The following is a 22,205-nucleotide window of genomic DNA, read 5'->3' on the forward strand; positions in this document are numbered from 1 at the left end:
ATTCATTTCAATTCTCCAATTATAATTGTGGTGTCACTATTGCTGTTAAGCATCTTGTGTGTTTACAGCGAAAGCTTGTCAGACTTTCGGACTATAAGCACACAACTGTAAATTGTTTTTTTTTCTTGGAAGGATATACTTCTGCTTCTGTAGGTTAGATTGGTCAAGCATAAAGAGCTATCTTCAGAGATGTACAAGTTGTATGGGGGGGGGGGCAAATGTCCTTTATACGAAAGTGCCTGTAAACAGATAATGAAATTAAATATCCAAACCAAGATGCGTAACCAAAAGAGTAAACAGTTATTAGCGAAATGCCACAAAAATTAAAGCATATACAGTTCAGAAGTTACTAAAGATACCTACTGTTTCCAAAGACCACACTTTGTCACCAAGAGCTGTGGTTCAATATAACTGGTATCAATGACACTTTGTTAAATATGAACTGAAGATAATTTTCCTTCACATTGCATTCTATATTGCATGTAAAATCTTTGACCTAGGCACACCTTCTGGCCGACAACATACACTCATTGGGGCAAAGTAGCCTGAGCTGTTGCTTCTCCAGATGCCTGTGGATGGGTCATTTTCATTTTTTTAAAATTTATTTTTACCTTTTCCATGGATTTGTATTAAAAAACGTACAGTTGGTTTCTATGGAATGGGTATATTTATCTAATTGTTTTTGATCTGCAAATCCCATTTTCGTCATTTTTGTGAAATTAAGTAATACGTTTCTAATGGTCTAACTCTTCATTGTAGGTTGGGACAGTTCTTTTTTTTTGTTTAAAACCATTCTTGTTTAAGTTGCTGTTACAGCACATACTCCTGGTATATGTCTACTGAGTAGTATCTGCACTCAGAAAAACTATGGAAGGTGAGCTACTGCGATGATTGTCAAAAAAGAGTGGTTTAGCGGTGTGGAGTGTGGTCGCAATTTGTATCAAGACTGTGGTGTTTTTCTGTCAGAGCCTATCATATGGATTAACATCAGACTCCAAGTTATGCGCCAAACACCTTGCAGTTTCTGCAGCAGAGAACCCACCTAACCAATCAAGATTTTTTGTTGTCAAGAGTACGTTTGTGGATTACCTCCTTCCGGCATGGCCACTGGGAACAGTGTGAACCTGTAGTGTGCAAGCCCTTTGTCTAGAGAACCTGCCTACATTTTTACAATACGCCTTGGTTAAGCCACACATTCTTTGACCATCTCCTCAGTTTCCAAAGCCTGTTTGCATCCATCTTTAAAAAGAACTTGCTTTGAAAAACTTTGAGCTTCTTAAACTTCACCATCAAGGCAGGAACAGGATATTGGGTGGTCATGTCAGTGAATAGCACCCAGGAGAGATCCTTCTGATTTGAAAAACCATCTGGGGAACACTGCTGCTTCAGTCCAAAATGTGATTCAATGTCCTTGACTGATCTTGACTGTGCACTCTGTTTCAGTTTCCAGGACCTGCTCCACCTCTGAGCCTCAGTGTTACCACCTGTCAAGCCAGTCCATGGACCACCGACTTCATCTTAAAGTGGTTGCAGCTTGATCCGTTAAATATCCAGTCCAAAATCAGCCAGTACTAAAGTTACTGCAGTAATGTCAACATCTTTTTATCTAAAAATAAGCAATTACTGCCTTTTATTCTATTGCTGCTATTTATGCTGCTTGTTCTATCTTCGGTATCACTACTTGTAGCTGGATGATGCATAGTGCAACTGCTACTACCACTGACACTACCATTAGTGTGACTACTAGTGATATTACCAATAGTACTAGTCCTAATACTAATATTGTATCCTACTGCTACCATTACTCATGCCCTCTATACAGCTGCTAACAGTAGTGCACCAAGTACTACTTCTATTAAAAGTTCTATTTATCTAACTACTACTGTTACTAATCGGGTATTAATGGGCTACTACTAGTACCATTTCTTCTACTAGTATGTCTGCTGCCACCAGTACTCAAACATCTATCAGTGGTATTATTTAAGTACTGCTTTCAGTGCTGTAACTACTGTCGGTGATACCTCCCCTACTTATCCCATTACCATATTATCGCACCACTGGCTCTACTACCTACTACCTGTAAGTTTCACACTACTTGCCAGTAGTAGAGCACCCCAATGCATCCCTTCATACTTTACCTTGACCTCTTTTTGACACCTTTTTCGGGAACTTTATGAAAAGGTAACTGTGAATGAGCAAGTAGGTCTGTAGGGCGTTCAATACAAAGTTTACGCAACAAGTTTGAACTTGATGAATTGTCATAACACCAGAGTGAGTCGAGAAACATTTACTCAGCAGGCCTGTTAAGACTCACGTTTGTGAGTGAACTTCTAGGATCAGTACAGTGAACAATACGGTCCATCTTTTGACATCTAATTTGCATTCTTTGTCATTTTTTGTTAGTACAGCACATAGCTGTAGGACATTTTATTTGTGTGAATAGTGGCCCTTCTCTGAGCTAATGGGGCATTTTGACCACTATGGCGGAACACCGGTATTTGCAGATACTAATCTCACACAGGCTCTCTCTCAAGCCCAAAATTGGGATGAACTCACTGAACGTAAGCGCAATCATATGCAGATTCGCTTACATGGTGCAATCCTAACAGAAGGCCTGCGTGCTAATGTAGCTCCAACTGGATTACTGATCACTAACGCTCCCAGGTTACTGTTGGGGGATGCTAACTTAAAAAAAGGCTGGTCTTTAATAGCATGGCGCTGCACTTGAGATTGGCTTATTATCTTAATACTGCCAAGTGTATTGCGGATGCCATGCATATACAAATTAAGACGAGTGAAGACACCCAAGTGAAAATAACCATCTTCAAGAAAAAACTGGAAGAGATAAAAAAAAAAGAGATCAAAGAACATAAAGACTTTCTGATGCAGAGCATGGTCTCAAAACTCCATAAAGACATCAAAAGATTCTCTCAAGAGCGCGTTTACCCTTACATTAGGGACGACTACAAACAACCTGATTCTTCTGCACAAGAAGCAAAGAGGAATGAGTCTTGGCCTTCTAACTCAGATTCAGAAAGTTGGTCCATTGAGAGGTCCAGCAACAGCATTCGGGGCAACAGGAGGACAAGGAGAGATCGGAGCAACCAAGACCCATTTTTTTCAACTCCGTCCCCCTGTAAACTACTGTACTATTGGTAGAACCCGCTCATACAACACCCATATGGGCCACCTCCACCTGGGCCCCCAGTTACCCGCCTTCATCTAACTGAATGCCTAATTTTGGGGAAGAGATTGTGGAAGAGGAATAAGTGGCACACAAGGGGAAAAGAGAGTGTAATGGAAAACCCCCACAATACAAGGAGTGTGTACTCTGAGCAAGAGCAAAGAACCTCAACCAGTTCCGAGCAGCCTATAAATATAGTGGTGAATTATTGGGTCCTCAACAAAGGACTGAATTATTTGCCTATTCCACAACTTGACAAATTTAAACTTAGGAGTGAATTGGCAGAGTTCTTCAGCAAACTCAAAGTAATGTTTTTTTTTTTTTTAAACCACACAGGTACTACAACCACTGATTGTTACACAACCTTACCCAACAAATCATTCTTTAGCCCACCACCAACCACAACTCCACCTGAGATAATTGCATTCGAGGAAGCAGTTATAAAGGAGGTTGAATCCCTCTATACTAAAAGGCAATCCTTCCAAAATCTATCCGGGAAAGAGAAGCTGGCTTTGAATACACTAATGGCCAGATATATGACCATTCCATTTTGCGAGTCGTGAATTGTGACGTTTTGCGACTCGCAGTATAGAATGCACTACAGTGTCTGAGACACTGTTTGCGATTCTCAAATAGGTCGCAAGGGACCTTTCTCATTAATATTCATGAGGCAGGTGGCAATTTGCGACCCATTGGGAATGGCCTGGAAACACGGGGATGGTGGCCTGCTGGGGACAGCAGACCCCCATGTCTGTGTTTGATTTTTCAATAAAACAACTTTTTTTCCAAATGCAACCCGTTTTCCTTTAAGGAAAACAGGATGCGTTTAAAAAAAAATGAATATTTTTCTTTTCATTTTTTAAGGGCAGGCAGTGGTCTCTGGCAATACTGCCTGCACTTAAAAAATATTTTCCCACCCATTCACAAAGGGGAAGGGGTCAGTTGGGGACCCCTTCCCGTTTGCAAGTGGCTTACCCCCTGCTTGAAGTAGGCAGTAAACTGTGAGTGTTTTGCGACTGCAAAACAATGGTACATACCATTCTGACTCGTTGTTAGGCAGGTATGCCCTTGGCACTCCCCTTCCTAATAGCGATTAGCAAACACTATTTTGCGAGTCACTGACTTGGGAAATAGTGTTTGTACATACCACCACCCTTTTTTGCAGTCGCAAACGGGACGATATCCTGTTTGCAACCACAAAAACAGTCATACATCAGGCCCTAAGAGAAAAGACCCAATTAGTAATTAAACCAGCATATAAAGGTGAAGCAATCGTAGTCCAACGTCAGAAAAGATTTTCGCAAGGCATGTCTAACTCTTCTAAGAGACAAGAGGAACTATAACATCCTAAAACAGATCCTCCTGAATGCCTACAAAAAAAATCAAGGACCTAGTGGAAGAAGCAAAGGGCAACGGGTGGATCAATGAAAAGGAAGCAGAGTTCCTGGTCACTCGTTCCTCCTGGACACACTATTTTTACAACTTACAGAAAATTCACAAAGGAAGACTACCTCCACCAGGGAGACCCATTGTATCAGGAATAGGGTCCGTTCTGGAACCTCTGTCTCAGTTCACTGACTGGTTTCTACGTCCTTTTGTAGAAAAAATATGGTCTTATGTAAAAGACACAAAACATTTCCTCAACATTCTTAAAGAAGTCTCGTATGACCCAGACACAGAAAGAATGGTCTGCTTAGACGTTGAAGCTTTCTACACGAGCATTCCTCAAGAGGAAAGTCTTTGTGTTATCACACCCATTCTAGAAGAGAACGAGTGGCCTTGTAAGGCACCGGTCACTTGGATCATGCGGTTTGCCAGTGCGCCATATGCCCATTCACTAAAGAGTCCAAGGGACTAGACCTAGGGCTCTGAAGGAAGTAGAAAAACGCTCTCATACGAATTGCGACAGAGAGAAAGTTGTGTACATGATTGAGTGCCTGTGTGGACTAAGATACATAGGAATGACCTCATGGAAGATCAAGATCAGAATAGGTGAACATAAAAGTACTATTCGATGCAAGAAAAGTTCCAAGAAGACAACAGCCCATTTTTGGAAATGGGCCACTGTGAGAATTAATTATTCTGGATCATCTTTGACAAAGTAAGGAATGTAACATCTAGCCCTAGGGCTTTCTTTGAAAAAGGTCAATGTTGGGTTTATAAATTAAGAACCCATAATATGGGCTTGAATGATGACATTCCCTGGAAACAGTTGAATTCAGTATGATTGGTATCTGTTTATACAGTAATTTTCCTATAGAGCAGACAAGAGGGTGACTGCAGAGGCACAAAGAACATGCTATCTTTCTGTAACACTAGTCAACAACACTTTCCCGTTTGTCTAACGGTCAGAGCAGATGGCACCTGGCTCCGTATTTATGCGTTTTTACATGCCCTTCCAATTGATGCTCTAACCAACACCGTAACATACGAGGGTTTATGATATTTACTCAGGTGAACCCTACCCACAGGTTCTCTTAACCCCTTGTGTGCCACGCCCTTTCCCCGCCCTGTGCCGGCCGTTGCATTAGCGGGCGGGGTTCATGACGAGCTGGACTCGTCATGGGCACAGCGCAACCGCGGCCCATGACGAGTCCAGCTCGTCATGGGCACAGAAGGGGTTAAAGCTTTTTCCTGACAGTACCACTACTGGCCATTTCATTTGTATGCTCAATAATTGCTTAGGTGCACATTAGATGAGCATAAACATATTGCCTATCATCTCATATACAGAATACATTGTTTTACGCTCAATTGTGATATCCACTGTGCCTTTAAATGAATGTGAAGACCCCAGCTACGTTTTTTCCATGTAGTATGCCGACTAGGTTGTAACAGGCGGCCCATTGTTTGCTTTTAAGAGCACATGGCATTATGGGAGCAACTACGTTTCCCAATCTCAAGCGCTGTTGAAATGCGTACAACGCGCCGAAAGTAGTGTATATTTCCCACTTTATCTTTTTATTACTACTTTTATTATTTTCACCTCATCCGTTGATAAACTCTAGAGGAGGTACTGCAATTTGAAGCTCGCGTTGTCTGTTGTTTGTGTTCATAGCACTGAACTGTGTAGCCCTGGTTTCCGACCCCCCGCCACCCCGATGGCCAGGCTCTACTCACATGCAGATAAAGCATATAAACACTGTGCGGACCACTCAAAATTCACAGAGCTAAGAGTGAGCGGACCCAACTAGATGAGGCTGCGACATGATACCCTTGACGACATAGGTGCAGTAATTTCCTTACTTCTCTCTGAAATTAAGGGACTATTACGGTGGGTAACGGCAGGGATGGGGAGATTCTACTAACTTTTATTTACTTCCTACTTGCCCTCTTTCTCTCTAGTCCTCCCAGGTGGCAGAGTGCGACTACAGGGACATGCCACTCCCGCCTCATGAGGAGCTGTGGTAGTGATCCAAAGTGGGTGAATGCAATTGTTTTTCCAGCACATTCTATAGTCCTAGTTTACGCTTCATGGCACGAACGATTTTTATGATGGCAACTGATGGTGGCGCATTCATGGTCTTTCTTTTCACCAAAACCTGTCAACATTTGAAGGACTTTTTTTAATATGAAACAAGATTACAACATTGAACGTTCTGCACACTCTCGGCTTGCGTTACGTGTTGACACATGGTGAGAGGATAAGGACTATGGCTGTGAGCATAAATATGTATCAAGAAGGGCCCCTTGCTAGAGAGAAAGGGGTACAAGGGGATAGGGAGCCTGATTTGGAAGTCCAAATGCCCGTGCTCCTATACAGATTCAAGAATTCAACAAAGGGCTGATGTTCCTGAGAAGGAGCTAGAGTAAGGCACGGTCACTCAAAAGGTGGAACGTGCCTAGGTCAGAGTACTGAATAGGGACAGTCAGCAGGACTGTTTATGATGCCCTCACACATCCCCTAGAGGATGTCATGCTTCATCATAGGGTGGTGCTCCTCATCGGGCTGGCGCCGCAATGCCCTAGGGGTCCAACGAAGGGTCACTTTGGCAGAGATCTTTTTAGAGGCCGCCTTATGATGAGTGCAGGTGAGGTGATTCGTGATGTAAAGTGACCGGGTGTGAAATAAAGGATTAAAACTGCTAAGGGAGAGCCTGCACTGTACTTCAATGAGGGGATTGCCCTTCCAGGGACAAAAGCCTATGGCAGGTGAGTGCTACCTCAGGGTTTGAAAAGAATCCTGGTAGTCTGGGTGTAGAGACTAGAAAGGGGAGTCTCCTACTCTCTCAGGGGAGGGACCTAACTACGGTTACTCCTTCACAAATGTGTCTACATGTTTCACGCCTCCACTGGTCATAGGGATCCGTGGCACTGCGTCTGGACTAAAAAAAAATATAGTAGACAAACTACCCCACACTGAGGTAGTGCCCCTAGGTCGGTGCCCCTAGAGTCTGACCCGGAACAACACCCACACAGTAGGTCGATTAGTCCTGATGAAAGTCCAGGACCTCATGCAGGTCAGTGATAGGGCTGGAACATGTTGACTAAACAAGCGAGGGTCATCGGACCATAATGCCTAGATATCCCTCCTTTTGCGATTTTTAACCATACCACCGAGGGTCACTAATAAAGATATATATTTGACCCCCAATAGGTATTTTTATCTTTTTCTTCAGACTCCCCTGTAGATTCTCATATGTGCTCCCTGGAATATGGTTGACCCCACCTCAGCTTTTAGGGGCTGATGTGGACCCGATGAAGTATTCCTCTATTAGAGTGGGTGAAGGACATACAAAACAATATTATTTTTTTCAAACGTCCTAATCATAAGACAGCCTTAAAAGGTAGAGTTCCTCTTTGTTTGTAGGCTAGAGATACTTATGTTGTGTTGCTACCTTTTGACATCCCTAATGCCGATTACCAAAAAAGGCACTGACTTTTAGGGCGATCAAGTGAGGGAAAAGGGTATGGGGAAGGGAACAGCAGAGAAAGAGGGAGACCTGTAAAGAAAAAAGATGGTTCATTCAGATATTTCCCTATACTCAAATTCTTGCTAGGTGAGTAATAGAATTACCTTATATTGTGCAGTGCATTCATAGATTCAGAAAACAACCCAATATGTAATACTGGAACTACAAGGTCTCTTGTCCCATGCATGAACCTATAAATGAAGAGAAAGGATAAATCATCCGTACTCTATTTCAGAACCAATTATACTTCTACAGCAAGTAAAACCCAGAAACATTCATCCATACCACAAGAAAAAAAAACAAATTGAAAAAGAAATGGCAACTGCTTCTTCTCCATCCAGAAGGGTTACCTGAGCATCATATGGTTCCTTTAGATAGCATCATATAATCCAGAACTGCATTTACTCCAATGAAGTAATTAACAAGGAAAGAATGAAGAAACTAATGTTTTGTTTAGATAGCAATCTCTCCAATGGGATTGATAGGTACAGTCTCCGACGGCCAGGCACACGACTGCAGAACATGCAGGAATTTCTCACCGGCAGAAATCATACTTTTATGAATGTAGGCAAAGTACTGTATTTAAGAAAAACCAAAAAGAAAATTCAGGCGCTAAGACCATTAGCACTGAATTGGGAGCACAACAATTGTCAAAGTCTTTTATGCCACATTAGAGGTTAACCTGTTCCTTCACCAACAAAGAACACGCTGTAGGGAAAGAAGGGTGGGTATTGCTCCAAACTGATGCGCCAGCGGCCACAAAATGCAGCCTCTAATTGCTGCCGAAGAATCCCTAGCTGGGATCTGGACACTGCTGGTCACTCAAGCGCAGAGAACAGGAATGCTCCTTACGACTTTGAGACGAATAATATGCGCCTCTCTGCAACCTCTTCGGGCTAAGCCTTGATTGAACCCAATGAAGCCATAAAGTCTATGGCTTGATCCTCCGCACCAAAAAATCCACAGAACAGAATTGGCCATGCTGGCCGACGTGCAGACCCTACCTATATATCCCATGATTCCTTCCTTCATCCAATTAGCTTAATCCCTTAGAACCATGGGACTTATAGTTCCTGCTGTACATAACGCAATGTTAAACACTTCTAATACAATGAAAAGCAGTTTGTTCCATGCTATTTCACTGCATGGATGTATAGATCTGAATTGATACTTTTAATGTGAAGGCGCTAAATGGGGCTGAATCCTGCCAGGCCTTTATATCCCCTTGATCTGTCCCATTCTAGTCCTGTCTGGTCCTTGATTGTGCCTCAAGCGACTCGTAAGATTTTGTCTTTAATGTAGTCTCAAAACTGGCCTTATTTCAAGGACCTTGTAGTATCGCCCATCGCAATACTTTAGTCACCGGACGCCCGCAAATGTATGTAGCCGGGTGGGGGGGGGATCTGCTTAGGCTTACCCCACAGCGTAGTTGATGTTGGTCTCGCCCAGTGGAGAGACCCAGCGTGACCGTGCATAACTTCTATCACCGTGTGGTCTGAGTTATTTAAGCCAGATTGAGCTACCCTGACCACCCACAAGGGCCCGTGGCACTCCCACACTTACTGGAGTCGCCTCTGGTGTGGCGTCCGTGTCAGTCTCGACACGACATTGGCGACTAGGGTGGCCTGGACTGCCTGTCGTGCCCCGTGGCGGCCGCGCATCATCATCACGTGTGCGGGGTGCTTGTGCTGCAGTGGTGCACTGCTCCCTTGATGGAGGCTTTGAGAGCTCCCCTACGATGCTCTCCGCCTCGGACCTGATCTCTCACCGGAGTAGCTTGGCAGGTGACGTAGAAGCAGGCCCCGCCCACAAGGAGACTCACTGAGACCAGGCTGCATTCATTACACCTCCGCTCACGGTGTCCCGCTGCTGCCTGGGGTACAGAGTGACACAGACTACATTCTGTGAGTAGGGCTGAAGACTCATTCACGCTATATAAAGAAAAAAAAACAAATAGCAAGAGACACATATCGAGCACAGCCATCTCACAAGGGAGTTCTACCCAAATAAGGGGAGAGGACCACGTGGTGAACGCCTACGCCATGCAAAGTACACGAAAGGGGCAGCACATACAGAGCGACTAAATGGCCCAGATTCCTCCAGTAGAGCCTTTCATTGTGGAAGGGGCCCCATCAGCACACGCCCCAAAGTGGAAGGAGTGGGTGGAAAGAGTTCTCCTGTTTTTAGAAGCCACGAAAGTTGATAACGTGCAAAAGCGAGCCATGCTGCTCCATCTAGGAGGGAGAGACATCTACAAAATATCCAAAACAGTGGTAGAAGCAACACCCAAGACACACCTCACCCTCATTACGGCGCTAACAGATCACTTCAAACCTATGGCCAATCAGGATTATGAAAGGTTCATATTCAGGCCGGCGAGGCAACAGCCAGAAGAATCCCTTGATGTGTTTTATGGGTGTTTGAAAGAGTTAGGCAGCACGTGTGGTTTTCACAATGACAGACGAGACAAGGGTACAGATAATTCATTGGTGTGCCACTGCAAAACTGTGCGAAAGGCTCCTGGAAGTGTCCGGAAAATCACTAGCAGACATCCTCACCCTTTGCAAGACCAAAGAATTATCGGGAGTGCGGGCAGTGCACATGGAGGCTGCCCTTCAATAACATGTCAAGAACGAGTCAGTTAATGCCATCATCACAAGCACCCCGTCGTAAGGAAAGGAACCCGAGGATGCTGTTGTGTGGATACTGTGGGGATCCATCCCATCGCCCCTCTGAGTGCCCAGCAAGGGGCAAAAAGTGCAAGGCGTATGGAAAAATTAATCATTTCATGAAGGTATGTCGCTCCAGTAACCCCGCGATTCACCGTCAACAATATACTGGAGGTCCAGGAAAAAACCAGTGACAAGGACGACGATGAGAGCAAAGAACACGCTGTTCACTCAGTTTTCACCATTGGCATTGCAGCCCAACCATCGAGTCGGTTATCCCAATGCCACATACTAGCGGGCGGACACCCCTCCAGTGCGGTATTGGACACAAGGGCTACCATTAACATAATGTCTTCAGATGCCTATGGAAAGATGAACCCGCCGCTGTCATTACCTCCAGAAAGAATCTAAGTTTTGGCGTATGGGCAGAAACAACCGGTTGTCATCAGAGGCCAGTTCAAGACCACCATCACGTATGAACAAACATCAGTCGAGTCCCAGGTTTATGTGACGGACGAAGGTCATGGCATTCTCCTAGGATGCCGGTCAGCTGAGGCCCTGGGCATAGTCACTTTTGCCTTTGGGATACACCGCCTGCCTTTTGCTTTTGGGTCACATCCTTAATGAATTTCCCAAAGTATTCAATGGAAAATACACTTCCACATAGACCCATCTATACAACCTGTGGCCCTTTGGCACCAGTGCATCGCATTTCACCTCAGGCCTCTGGCGGAAAAAGAACTGAACAAGTTACAAGCTGCAGGCATCTAAGAGAAAGTAAAGGGGCCCACTCCCTGGGTGTCGCACGTAAGCCGAGAGGTGAGGATTTGTGTCGACATGCGCCTCCCTAATGCTGCAATCAAATGGGAAAGGCATCTCAGCCCCACCATTGAGGACCTCAATGGTGAGCTCAGTGAGGCCAGCTGGTTCTCTAAGCTTGATCTTTGCTCCGAATACCACCAGCTAGTTTAGATGAAGAATCAAGGTACATAACGACCTTTTCCACACATGTAGGCCTACGGCTATACCGGCAGCTGAGCTTCGGAGTATCAAGTGCCACCGGAGTATTCCAGAACACCATCAAAGAGCTTCTCGCTGACCTTCCGGGGGTGGTCAACATCAGCGACGACATTTTGATCTCTATACCAGAACATAATGCCAGACTTCGACTAGTGCTTCAAAGAATTCAGGACTCTGGACTCACTCTTCACCGCAACAAATGTGAGTTTCTGGAGCAAAAATTACAATTCTTCGGGTATATTTTCTCTTCAGAGGGTGTGGCCCCAGATCCGGAGAAGGTGAAGGATATCAAAGATGCCCTGGCACCCAATAGTGTGACCGAGATGCGCAGTTTTCTTGTTATGGTCAACTACTGTGGCCGGTTCATAAAGGATCTCTCCTCGCTAACGCTAGCATTGAGGTAGTTGACCAAGGCCTCAGTTCCCATGGTTGTGGGGTCCTGAACAAGAATATGCATTTCAAGCTACCAAAGATGCCCTCAGTTCCACCACCCTCCGATATTTTGATCATCAACAGAACACTCGGATTGTAATGGACGCTGGCCCCAGAGGGCTGGGGGCCGTCTTGATCCAGCGGCCCGGCGACGAGGTAGAGTGGGTTCCAGTGGCCCTCGCAAGTAGATCATTGACCAACACTGAGCAGAGGTACTCTCAGATTGAGAAGGAGGCCATTGCAATTCATTGGGGGTGCTGCCACTTCCATATGTATGTGTATGGAAAGCCATTCCTCGTCACAACTGATCACACGCCTATAATCTGTTCATGGGAACTGCTTTCCAACCTCCAACCAGAATAGAAAAGTGGATGCTTCAACTGCAAGAGTATAACTGTGAAGTTGAGAATCACTTTGGGGCGAACCCCGACTACCTGTCCCAACATCCCTGGGTGGCCACGCCCTACAAAGAAGAGTACGCGGAAGAGACTGAAGAATACGTGCAGTATCTGGTGGACAGGTTCGCTCCCTGCCAATGTCACTGGAAGACCTATGTCAAGCCACCTCCCAAGACGAGTGTTTGCAAAAAGCCCTGGAGGCTGTAACGACAAACAAGTGGCATCATCTAAAAAGCCAATGGCCTCTCCTTACCCCAGAGACACAACGGGGGCTGGAAAGCTTTTACAACATACGACAGGAACTGAGTGCTGATCCAAACAGATGCCTACTGCGTAGCCATCGCCTAGTTATCCCTGTTTCATTGGTTGATCAAGCTATACAACTTGCACATGCCTGACATCAGGGGATGGTACAGTTTAAAGGCTGCCTCCGAACCAAGATGTGGTTCCCCCTGATGGATGAGAAAGTCGAGGAAACAGTGCGGGCATGTTCATGGTGTCAAGCTTCGGGAGAGTCAAGACTTCCAGCACCCATACTAACCGAACAAGGTCCCAAGAGCCCCTGGATATGCGCCAGCATGGATTTTGGGAGCCTCCCAGATGGGAGAGATACTTTAGTGGTCATCGATGATTATTCGAAGTATCCGGAGGTCGAAGTATTATCCTCCTTAAGTGCAGCGGAGGTCAAATGGTCCTCCCTTCCAAGGGCATGAGATAGCATCCTACTTTACGTCAATGGGGATCGTCTGCCAGAAAATCACCCCCTAGTCGCCTCTAGCCAATGGGGAAGCTGAACGCTTCATGAGGACTTTGAACAAGTGCTCAGAATTGCCTCTGCCAATGGGGAATCTCCTGAACAATCGATTGACTCCTTTCTGAGAGACTATTGACAAACATCCCACTCTACCACCGGTCGAGTCCCTGGGCATCTCTCCATGGGGATGAATCCAGTCGTGAAACACAGACCAAGTATAGTCTGAGGGACAACCCCCAGCCATCCAGCAGACTGAGAGACTATCGCTGCTAGAAACTCACCCTGCATCCGGAATCCTGGTGAATATCATCCTAGTTATTAATGCATGATGTTGAACATGGTTATTAATGTTGTCTTTTTGGGAAGGAATGTAGTATCGCCCGTAGCGATACTTTAGTCACCGGACACCGCAAGTGTATTTAGCTGGGGGATCTGCTTAGGCTTACCCCATGGTGTAGTTGATGTTGGTCTCGCCCACGTTGTGTGGGCACGCAAAATAAAGGTGCACAGCCGCGGGACGGGCTCTCAGTGGAGAGACCCGCGTGACCGTGCACAACTTCTAGCGCCATGTGGTCTGAGTTATTTAAGCCAGCCCGAACTACCCTGACCGACTACAAGGGCCCGCGTCACTTCAGCACTCACCGGAGTGGCTCGGGTGTGGCGCCCATGTCAGCCTCGACACGACAGACCTGAATTGAAATTGTTTAGTTAAGTTTGATGTTATCCCAGTTGTCCCATTTTACACCTCCTATTTTATATCATATTTTTAGTAAATGATACTAATTTTTAATCATAACTTTTTTGGCCCTTACATTAGTTCCCTCTAAATGGCTTACATTGAGCTGATCTTTACTTCCCCTTTTCCTGTGTTAAGCATTGAGCTCGGCCTGATAAAGAGAGAAGAATGAAAGATACCTTTGATTCACCTTAATTCCTGACTAACTGAGTTTGTCCGTTCTGAAAGGATAGGTATATTACACATACCCTTAGCCTTTACTGTCAGGCGCTATTCGCACCTTGTAAGTGAACTCCTCACCTTCTGGTTTTCCATTCGTTTTTCCACCACTGAGGGCAGCTTCACTCACCGGATTCTAACTTTCTGTTGTGAGACTACATGTGCTCCACTCCTTTAATAAAAGACAATGTTGATGGGCTACCACTTCTTCCGGAAGTTATTTTACTGTCTATAGATGGTGATCGCACATGGTCACGTTCCTGTATTCTTCTAGTTCGGTTTCCTCAAATTTGTTAGGTGTTGAGTCAACTGTAGGCTCACAATAATGTGTTCTGTTGTAAAGACCTCATAAAAGGTATCATTCAGTCATTGTAAATATTTCCACATCTACTGTTAAAGCTTTCCCACACCTATGTGCGCCTTCTTCTCACTCTCACCGTCGACATTAAAATTTGGTGTCTATTCTCAACATTAGAAGAATGTGTAAATCAGGAGGGACATATGCATGTGTGGGCCAGTATGGTCCGTGCGAAGCCTAGTGTAAAAATGTACGCTTGCAGACAGTTGCAACACATGAGATTGAGAACTTTGTGCATGCCTTGTTTGAGGTACTAGTGTACATTATGCAGGGTATGCTTTGTGCAGGTGGTTAAAGAAGCATGGTTCATCAGTGTTTTGTCGCATCCTGTGCTGGAAGATGCTTTCCTACCCTAAAAACCATAATACGAATGTATCCAGCTCCAGTTATGAAAATTGTAGCTGGGACCAAGCTTTACATTTCTCTGTAGACCAAGAGCTCCATCTGATAAATGGTACAGAACTTCACTTCATTTGCTCTTTTATTCTATTGGTAACACAAGCATCCATCTATGTTCAGCATACGTTACTCAATAAATATTTCAAAAGAGGGAACACAAACAGCCAGGAGGGGAAGTGGTAAGCCTGTGGTCCGACTGCTCTATAGCAAGTTGGCTGTTTGGACCGCCATGGGACCTCTGCTGCCACCAGGGATCCGCGATCCCTGGTGGTCTTGTAGCGTTCTGAGGGCCCTAATATGCTGCGGCAGTGCCAAGCATATTACGAGTTTCCTCACTGCCACAGTTTTCGTGGCGGTAAGCCCGCCATGAAAAGTGTGGTGGTGAAAAAACAAAGGGGGCCTACAGGGCTCGCTGGTGCCTCTGCGCCAGGGATTACATGCAAGGGGGTACACCGCCTGTCTGCATGCAACCCCAGTTCCTGCAGGGCATGGACCTGACAGTCCCTGCCCTGCAGGAACATACAATGGCATTCCCTTTGCGGTGCCTTGCTAAATCTCACGTTTGAACCTTAGCACTGAACCGCCAAGGGCTAGCCGCCACTGGACCACCCAACCTGGATTCCTGTCTGAATCCGATGGGCAGTCACACTATGGCTTTGGCGGTGTGGCAGCGAATAGGTTGGCCCGCTGCCACATTGCAAAGTCATAATAAGGCTCTTAGTCTTGGTTTGTCCACCATATTCTGTGCAGCTTGTAAGGCATTGCAGTTCAAAGTAGCGAGGCACAGGTAAATACATAGGCATGTGTATACCTTTTAAATGGATCGTGAATGCATATTTATGTTGGATTAACAGGCTCCAGAGCTCAAGAGTGATGTTGTCTTCAAGGAAATAATTCGTCGTATTAAAGATCTTGGAGCAGAGATGGTGGCGAAGGTAAATGCCATCTTTCAATGGGACATCACAAAAGATGGGAAGACGGTGGCCCAGTGGAGTAAGTGACACTTCATAGCTTTTCGGAATCAATTAACATTTTAAGAAACTCATAATTCATTTATTGACAAAACCAGTTTATGGGTGGGCCATCTCTTTTGTAAAAGGGAAATTAGATCTGATATGTGTTTGTATTAATTCTAATATTTGTTTTCTCTTTAATGTTTTAAATTTAAAAAAAAGGAATGAGACGTTTTTAATTAACTATACTGCAAAATGCATTCATTAAACATAAAATGTGCATAAAATACTGTATTGTGTGTTTCATCCAGTGCTGCATACTTGATTGGTAAGTGAGAAGGTCACGCCTCATGAGACTGGCACTGTCAGCCACACTCCACATATAGATAAATGGTGTACATTTCTGAAACATGGACAGAAGACCTTCTGCCTTTCGGCCCACAAATGGTTGTGCTGGGCCATGCTTTTCTCAATGCTTTGCATCAAATCCATTTCATACCAGGGAGTTCTCGGTGTTGCGCGAGGTTTGAGGCATGAATTCGGCCACGCTTGCTGTAAAAGACACAATAATTACCTCTTTGATAAATGCTAGAAACATAAAAAATCTTTTTTTATATATTGTTTCTACTGTCTCAATTTTATATGAGAAAATTCATGAACATTTATCTTCAGTTTCCAGCAGAGACCCCCTTCTAACGGTCTGATGGAGCAAGTATTAATCGCAGAGCCTCAATTATCGAGGATTGACCCTATTTCAGGGGATGATTCTGCTAAGGAACTTGCTAAATACAAATCTGTATGCCCTGGTGATTCCTGTCAGCCTTTCATCCTAAAAATATGCCTCTTGTAGTATTAAACCTGTGCTTAAGAACATTTTGAATGACTCCCAAGAATTGGCTTTCTATCCCTCCTGTTGGAAACAGACTTTTCTGCTTCTTCTATTAAAGAAGCCAAAGGCAGATCCGACAACATTAAGCAGCTTTAGGCCAATTTCACTTATTCCTGCTATGACAAAGATTTTGGAGAAATTAGTCAACAGGCAGTTAACCCACTTTTGGGAATCTAATACCTTGCTGCATGTTTCTCAATCTGGCATCCGCACAGGTTTTAGTACTGAATCCGCTTTGTTGGAAGTTACTGAATTCATCAAAGAAAACCTTGATCAGGGCCAGTAGGCTATGGTGGTCCTGCTCAACTAATCAGCTCCCTTTGATACTGGCTCGCATTCGCTCTTCCTGGAAAGGATCCGTATGGGTGGTATTCAAGGCATGGCGTTCACTTGGTTAAAATCCTTTCTCGAGGGCAGATCAGACTGCACCTTCCCCCATTTACATCTACTCTGAAACCACTTGCGTTTGGAGTTCTGCAAGACTGAGCCCTACCCTGTTTAATCTATATCTCGAATCGCTGGCCAAGTTAGTCGAATTTTTGTGCATTCAAGTAATATCGTATGCAGACGACACCCAGCTTCTCCTGTCTGTTCAGGGACATAACGATGATGCCCTTTTATCCTTCAAGCAATGCCTGCTTGAAGTAGCAGTGTGGATGAACTCACATTTCTTAGATTGAACTCTGATAAAACTGTTTTTGGGGCAAAGTGTTTGTGTGACCCAAATAAATGGTGGCCAGATGAACTTAGTCTTCCTCCAACCCCTGCTTCCACTGCTAGAAATATTATTCCATTCTTTCCCTTTCAACCCAAATTCAACATGTTTCTGCTGTGTGTTTTGCGAAACATAGATCACTTTAAAAATTGATACGCTTGGTCTGGAAAGCACACAATAAATTATTGTTCACATACGTGTTATGTCCGGACTGGACTATGCGAATAGTCTATAAGTGGGCCTCCCCGCCTTTCTGGCTCAGAGGCTTGAGACTGTGCAGAATGCTGCAGAAAGAATGATTTTGGAAACTCCACTTCGACAATCAGTCTTGCCTCATTTGAAGCGCCTTCCTAGCCGCCACTAGTTTAACACATCACAGTTAAGGTGCTCACATGTGCATTTAGAGCTTTAGTCTGTCAAGTACCTCCTTACCTAAGGAAAAGAGTTCAGCCTTACCAGAAATTTAGGTTTTCAAGATTTAATAATCTTAGCCTCCTTCAAGGTCCAAAACTCTTCAAAGCCAGAAAAGGTGGCAGATCTTTCACATTTCTTATGGCCAAATTTTAGAATTTATTTCCTATCAGCCTATGTCTGGCTCCTTCTGAGCTCATCGTCAAAAAGAAGCAACAAATGTTCCTTTTTGGTGATGTTTAATATCCATTTGCCCTTTCTTGTTTGTGGCTCAGCTTCTCCACTTGTGCCGGAACGCCTCTCCGGAAGCAGCTGTGTGCTGTAAAATTGTAATTGATTGATTGATACCTAAACAATATCCCGCTTTCTCACTGCCAGTTGCAAATGAATTGCTCCCACTAGAAGTATCCAGGAGCTGGATTGATAATAAAATCCAAGATGTATGCAGAGCTCATCCTGAGCATGTTGTTGGTTCTTGCCATACCACCATTCCTTTTTTTATCAGGTAAATACAATCTTCAGAACCCTGCTTTAGACATGGGACAGCATATAGAAGACATAGACACTCTGCTATGGCTTGAATGAAGTTTCCCCTTCAAATACAAAAAACACATCTTCAAAGAAAACAAACGCTTGCAGCAAATGAAGCTTAACAACTCAACCTCAAAACCAACATCAGTCTCCCAACGAGTCAACCCTGCCTCCCACACTATTCAACCTCTATATGGAACCCCTTGCAAGGATCCTGAGGCAAGCTAGAATAGACTTCCATCTATATGCAGATGACACTCAACTCTACATGAACATTTCCTCAGTCAAAGACATTCAGCACCTAAATAACACTCTCATTCAGTTCAAGCCTGGTTGACCAGCAATCACCTCAAACTCAACCCCGGCAAAACTCAACTCCTTCTCATCCATCCCAAAGAAAAGTCCTTTCCTGTAGAATGCTGGCTCAACAACCTCATGGCTTTAAACTGCACACTGTCCATCTCTAACTCTGTTAAATACCTGGGGATTAGACTTGACTCCTACCTAAGCATGAAAGACCATATTGATGCTTCTGCGAAAAGCGCCTTCTAGACGCTGAAAAATATCAAAAAAGTCAAACCCTTCATCCTCAGTGAAGACCTAAAGAAGGTGGTGCGATCCTTAGTCTTACCCAAGCTAGAGTATTGCGTCGCAGTGGTTATGGGTACCCAAAACTCTTACCTAGTCCCACTGAAAGCCTCTCTTCACACAGCGGCTAGACTTGTATCAGGTTAAAGGATTTTGGATCACATCACTCCCACCCTCAAACAACTCAGATGGCTACCAATCAAGGCAAGGTCCATACTTAAAATTGCCTGCATAACCTACAAAGTGCTGTACAGTGAAAAGCCAATCTACCTCACGAAAAAGCCAGCCAAAAGAGACCACTACGAAGTTCACCCAGACTACTGTTGATCCAACCGAAATTTAATCGCTCACCTATTCCTTCTCCAGGAATGCTCCAAAAATCTAGAACTCCCTGCCCCGGGATCTGCGGTAAAATCAACTCTTACCTCACTTCGAGAAGAAACTAAATCTTCTCCTCTTCAACAAACACCTAAACCCACCTTAAAGCTCCTCCTAGCCTGCTGGCTCCCTCCCTTGAAATAAATCTGTGCACCACTACCCTGAGGAAATCTGTCTCTCTAGTTACCCCCATCAACAAGAGGCCTTACCCCAGCTGCCTTAGACTTACAACACCTGTCTTTACTTATGTTCAGCCTGTTTTTTTGTATTTATTGCTACTTTGTGTTTGCTGTTATTATTTTACTCCACCGGTAATTTTGTACAATTGCAGATGTGCTCTGCAAAGTGATATGTATTTTGTACACCGTAACTATCTCAGAATTGTATCGGCAGTCTTCCCACAACATCCTTGTACACCTCGTCACATAATGTCACAACATATTTGATTCCCCAAAATATATCTTACATATTTCGGCTTTTGCAATTTCATGCCTCGTATACCTCATCACTTTCTGTCATCATGTATCTACTTTTACTCCAAATGTATCTCAAATATATGCTGCTAACTCTGTGATGCGCCCTGATGCCCTCAGGATGAGTTTCTACTATATAAAACTCAATAAAATAAAATTCATTTAACTCAGTGCATTATGCATTAGTACAGTGAATCAAAATTCAGTGTGTTGATTAGACCCTGTGTTCATTAATGGTCACTTGTTAGAGACGCAGCAGAAAGGCTGGATGGAGGGAGGGGGAAGAGCATAGGTGGCACATCTGGCTTTTTTCAAATGGGTTTAATTTACATGGTAGATGAGTAATGCAGTGATTTATTAAAATGTTTAATGAAAAACGTAAAATCAAAGTTTCTGATGGATACTTCGAACCACAGATTCCTCACTTTAGAATATCCCCCAGGTGCCAGACTGGATCCAGAGATTTTTTCCACAGCACTGCTCCTGTGTGGTGCTGTGCAGGCTTGCGTCTGCTCCTTACTGCCCCAAAACTGACAGAGCAGAGCCACATATGAGTGCCACCCGTAACTTCTGACACCGCTTCCTTCAAAGCACAGTTCTGGTCTCTGTCCCGATCTTGTGGCATTTCTGCAACCATTCCACTACCTGCTCAAAATTTTCAGGTAAGTTGAAGTCCAAAGGCTAGCATAAAAAAACCAAACTGTGTCTCAACCCGATCTCGCCCCCCCAACTCCAAGGAGAAGGCGCAATGGGGCCAAGATGCAAGTAACACTGCATTGAGGTCGCCCGCCACTGAGCAGATTCCTCAGTTGACACCAAAGTGCCCCAAGTTTCCCTGGCTATTGTACACCCCGGAACATGTTCAGGTCTGCAAACAGGCTATACTGCAGATATTCATTGTCCTTCCGGCTTCCTCTGTTGCCCCTTCGGGCCCCTAGGAGCTGCAGGGCTCTCCAGTAATGTTAGCGTCAGCAGGTCCTCCCCTTGATCTGCCAGCCCACTTGGGACACACTACCGAACCTCTACCGACTCCTGTACAGACTTGGACACCAGCTCAACGATCTACTGCAATGCCTACCACCAGACACTGGAAGAATACCTGGGGCAAACGCCTATTTCAGATCCCAAGCCGACATCAACCCAAGCTCAACCAATGTTGCACAGCGAAATTATGGAAGAGGATGTAGCCATCATGTAACCTGACTCTAATTCTGCCCTCTTCCACATTACAGCATTCAACTGAGGCTCCACTATATATTTTCGGTTTTGATTCTGACTCTGTGCCAGAGCAGTGTGCATTTCGGGATGATAATGATAGAAAAGGGGATGGCATGCACCCCCCTCCTTGCACTGATGATGCATTATGCTTTTACCTTGAATCTTCACAAGGGCCTCAAACAGAGAAGAGTGAGGTATAACGAGGAGAAATATCTTTGTTTCTCCTCGTTTTTTTCCACTTTCTACTATGCACTGGCCAAGAAACAGTGCTTCCAGTTCAGAGAAATTCAGTTCCAACAGGGCTAAGACTGCTACCAGTGTGTTAGCAATAGGAATGCCTGTCCTTGACAACTGCCAAGCTTTGACACCAGCATCAGTGCATACGTATAAAGCACTATTGCCTTGACAGGCAGGTTTTGCAAGAACATTTTGCCAACTTGGTCCTTCAAGACTTTTTGAGCTGTTCTGACTTAAAACTCTCCACCCTGGGGAGGTATTGCTTTCGTATCTATTTAAGATTAGGAATCTGCAGTTAGCAGTAGCTATCAGAAGAATAAATTACTTACCTTCAGTAATGCTTTTTCTGGTGGATACTGTATCTATTTGTAGATTCCTACCTTCCCCCACCTCCCTGATGCCTCCTATTAGCATCTGAAAAGATCCTAAGTTATTATTCCGCACACTAAAAGCAACAATTGTGTACACTTTACGCCTGAGGGGGCGGAAGGGGTCCAGATAAGAAACTTAAACCAGCACACACGAGTGGTGCTTCTATACAATGTCGTGCACTAGAGCACTGTTATGAAAAAATCTCTGGTTCAGTCTGGTGTCCGGGCTATATTCTAAGGTTAGGAATCTGCTGTTAAATAAAATATGTATCTACCAGAAAGAGCATTACTGAGTAAGTAACTGGTTCTTTAACACAAAGAAATGCCCTGGTCTAGAAGAAAATGAGAAACCTAGCTGA

At 44.5% G+C, this 22,205-nt stretch overlaps 1 protein-coding gene across 1 annotated transcript in view; it reads left to right on the top strand.

The window, feature by feature from the left end:
* HSD17B4 (hydroxysteroid 17-beta dehydrogenase 4) overlaps positions 1 to 22,205 on the top strand; it is a 974,808-nt gene that overhangs the window by 895,071 nt on the left and 57,532 nt on the right. The window contains exon 22 of the mRNA XM_085632660.1: positions 15,937 to 16,075. Within this exon, the coding sequence (XP_085488786.1) occupies positions 15,937 to 16,075 (139 nt within the window). The remainder of the gene's footprint in view (positions 1 to 15,936; positions 16,076 to 22,205) is intronic.

Source organism: Triturus cristatus, chromosome 2_1, assembly GCF_964204655.1.
Source record: "Triturus cristatus chromosome 2_1, aTriCri1.1, whole genome shotgun sequence".
Lineage (NCBI taxonomy): Eukaryota > Metazoa > Chordata > Amphibia > Caudata > Salamandridae > Triturus > Triturus cristatus.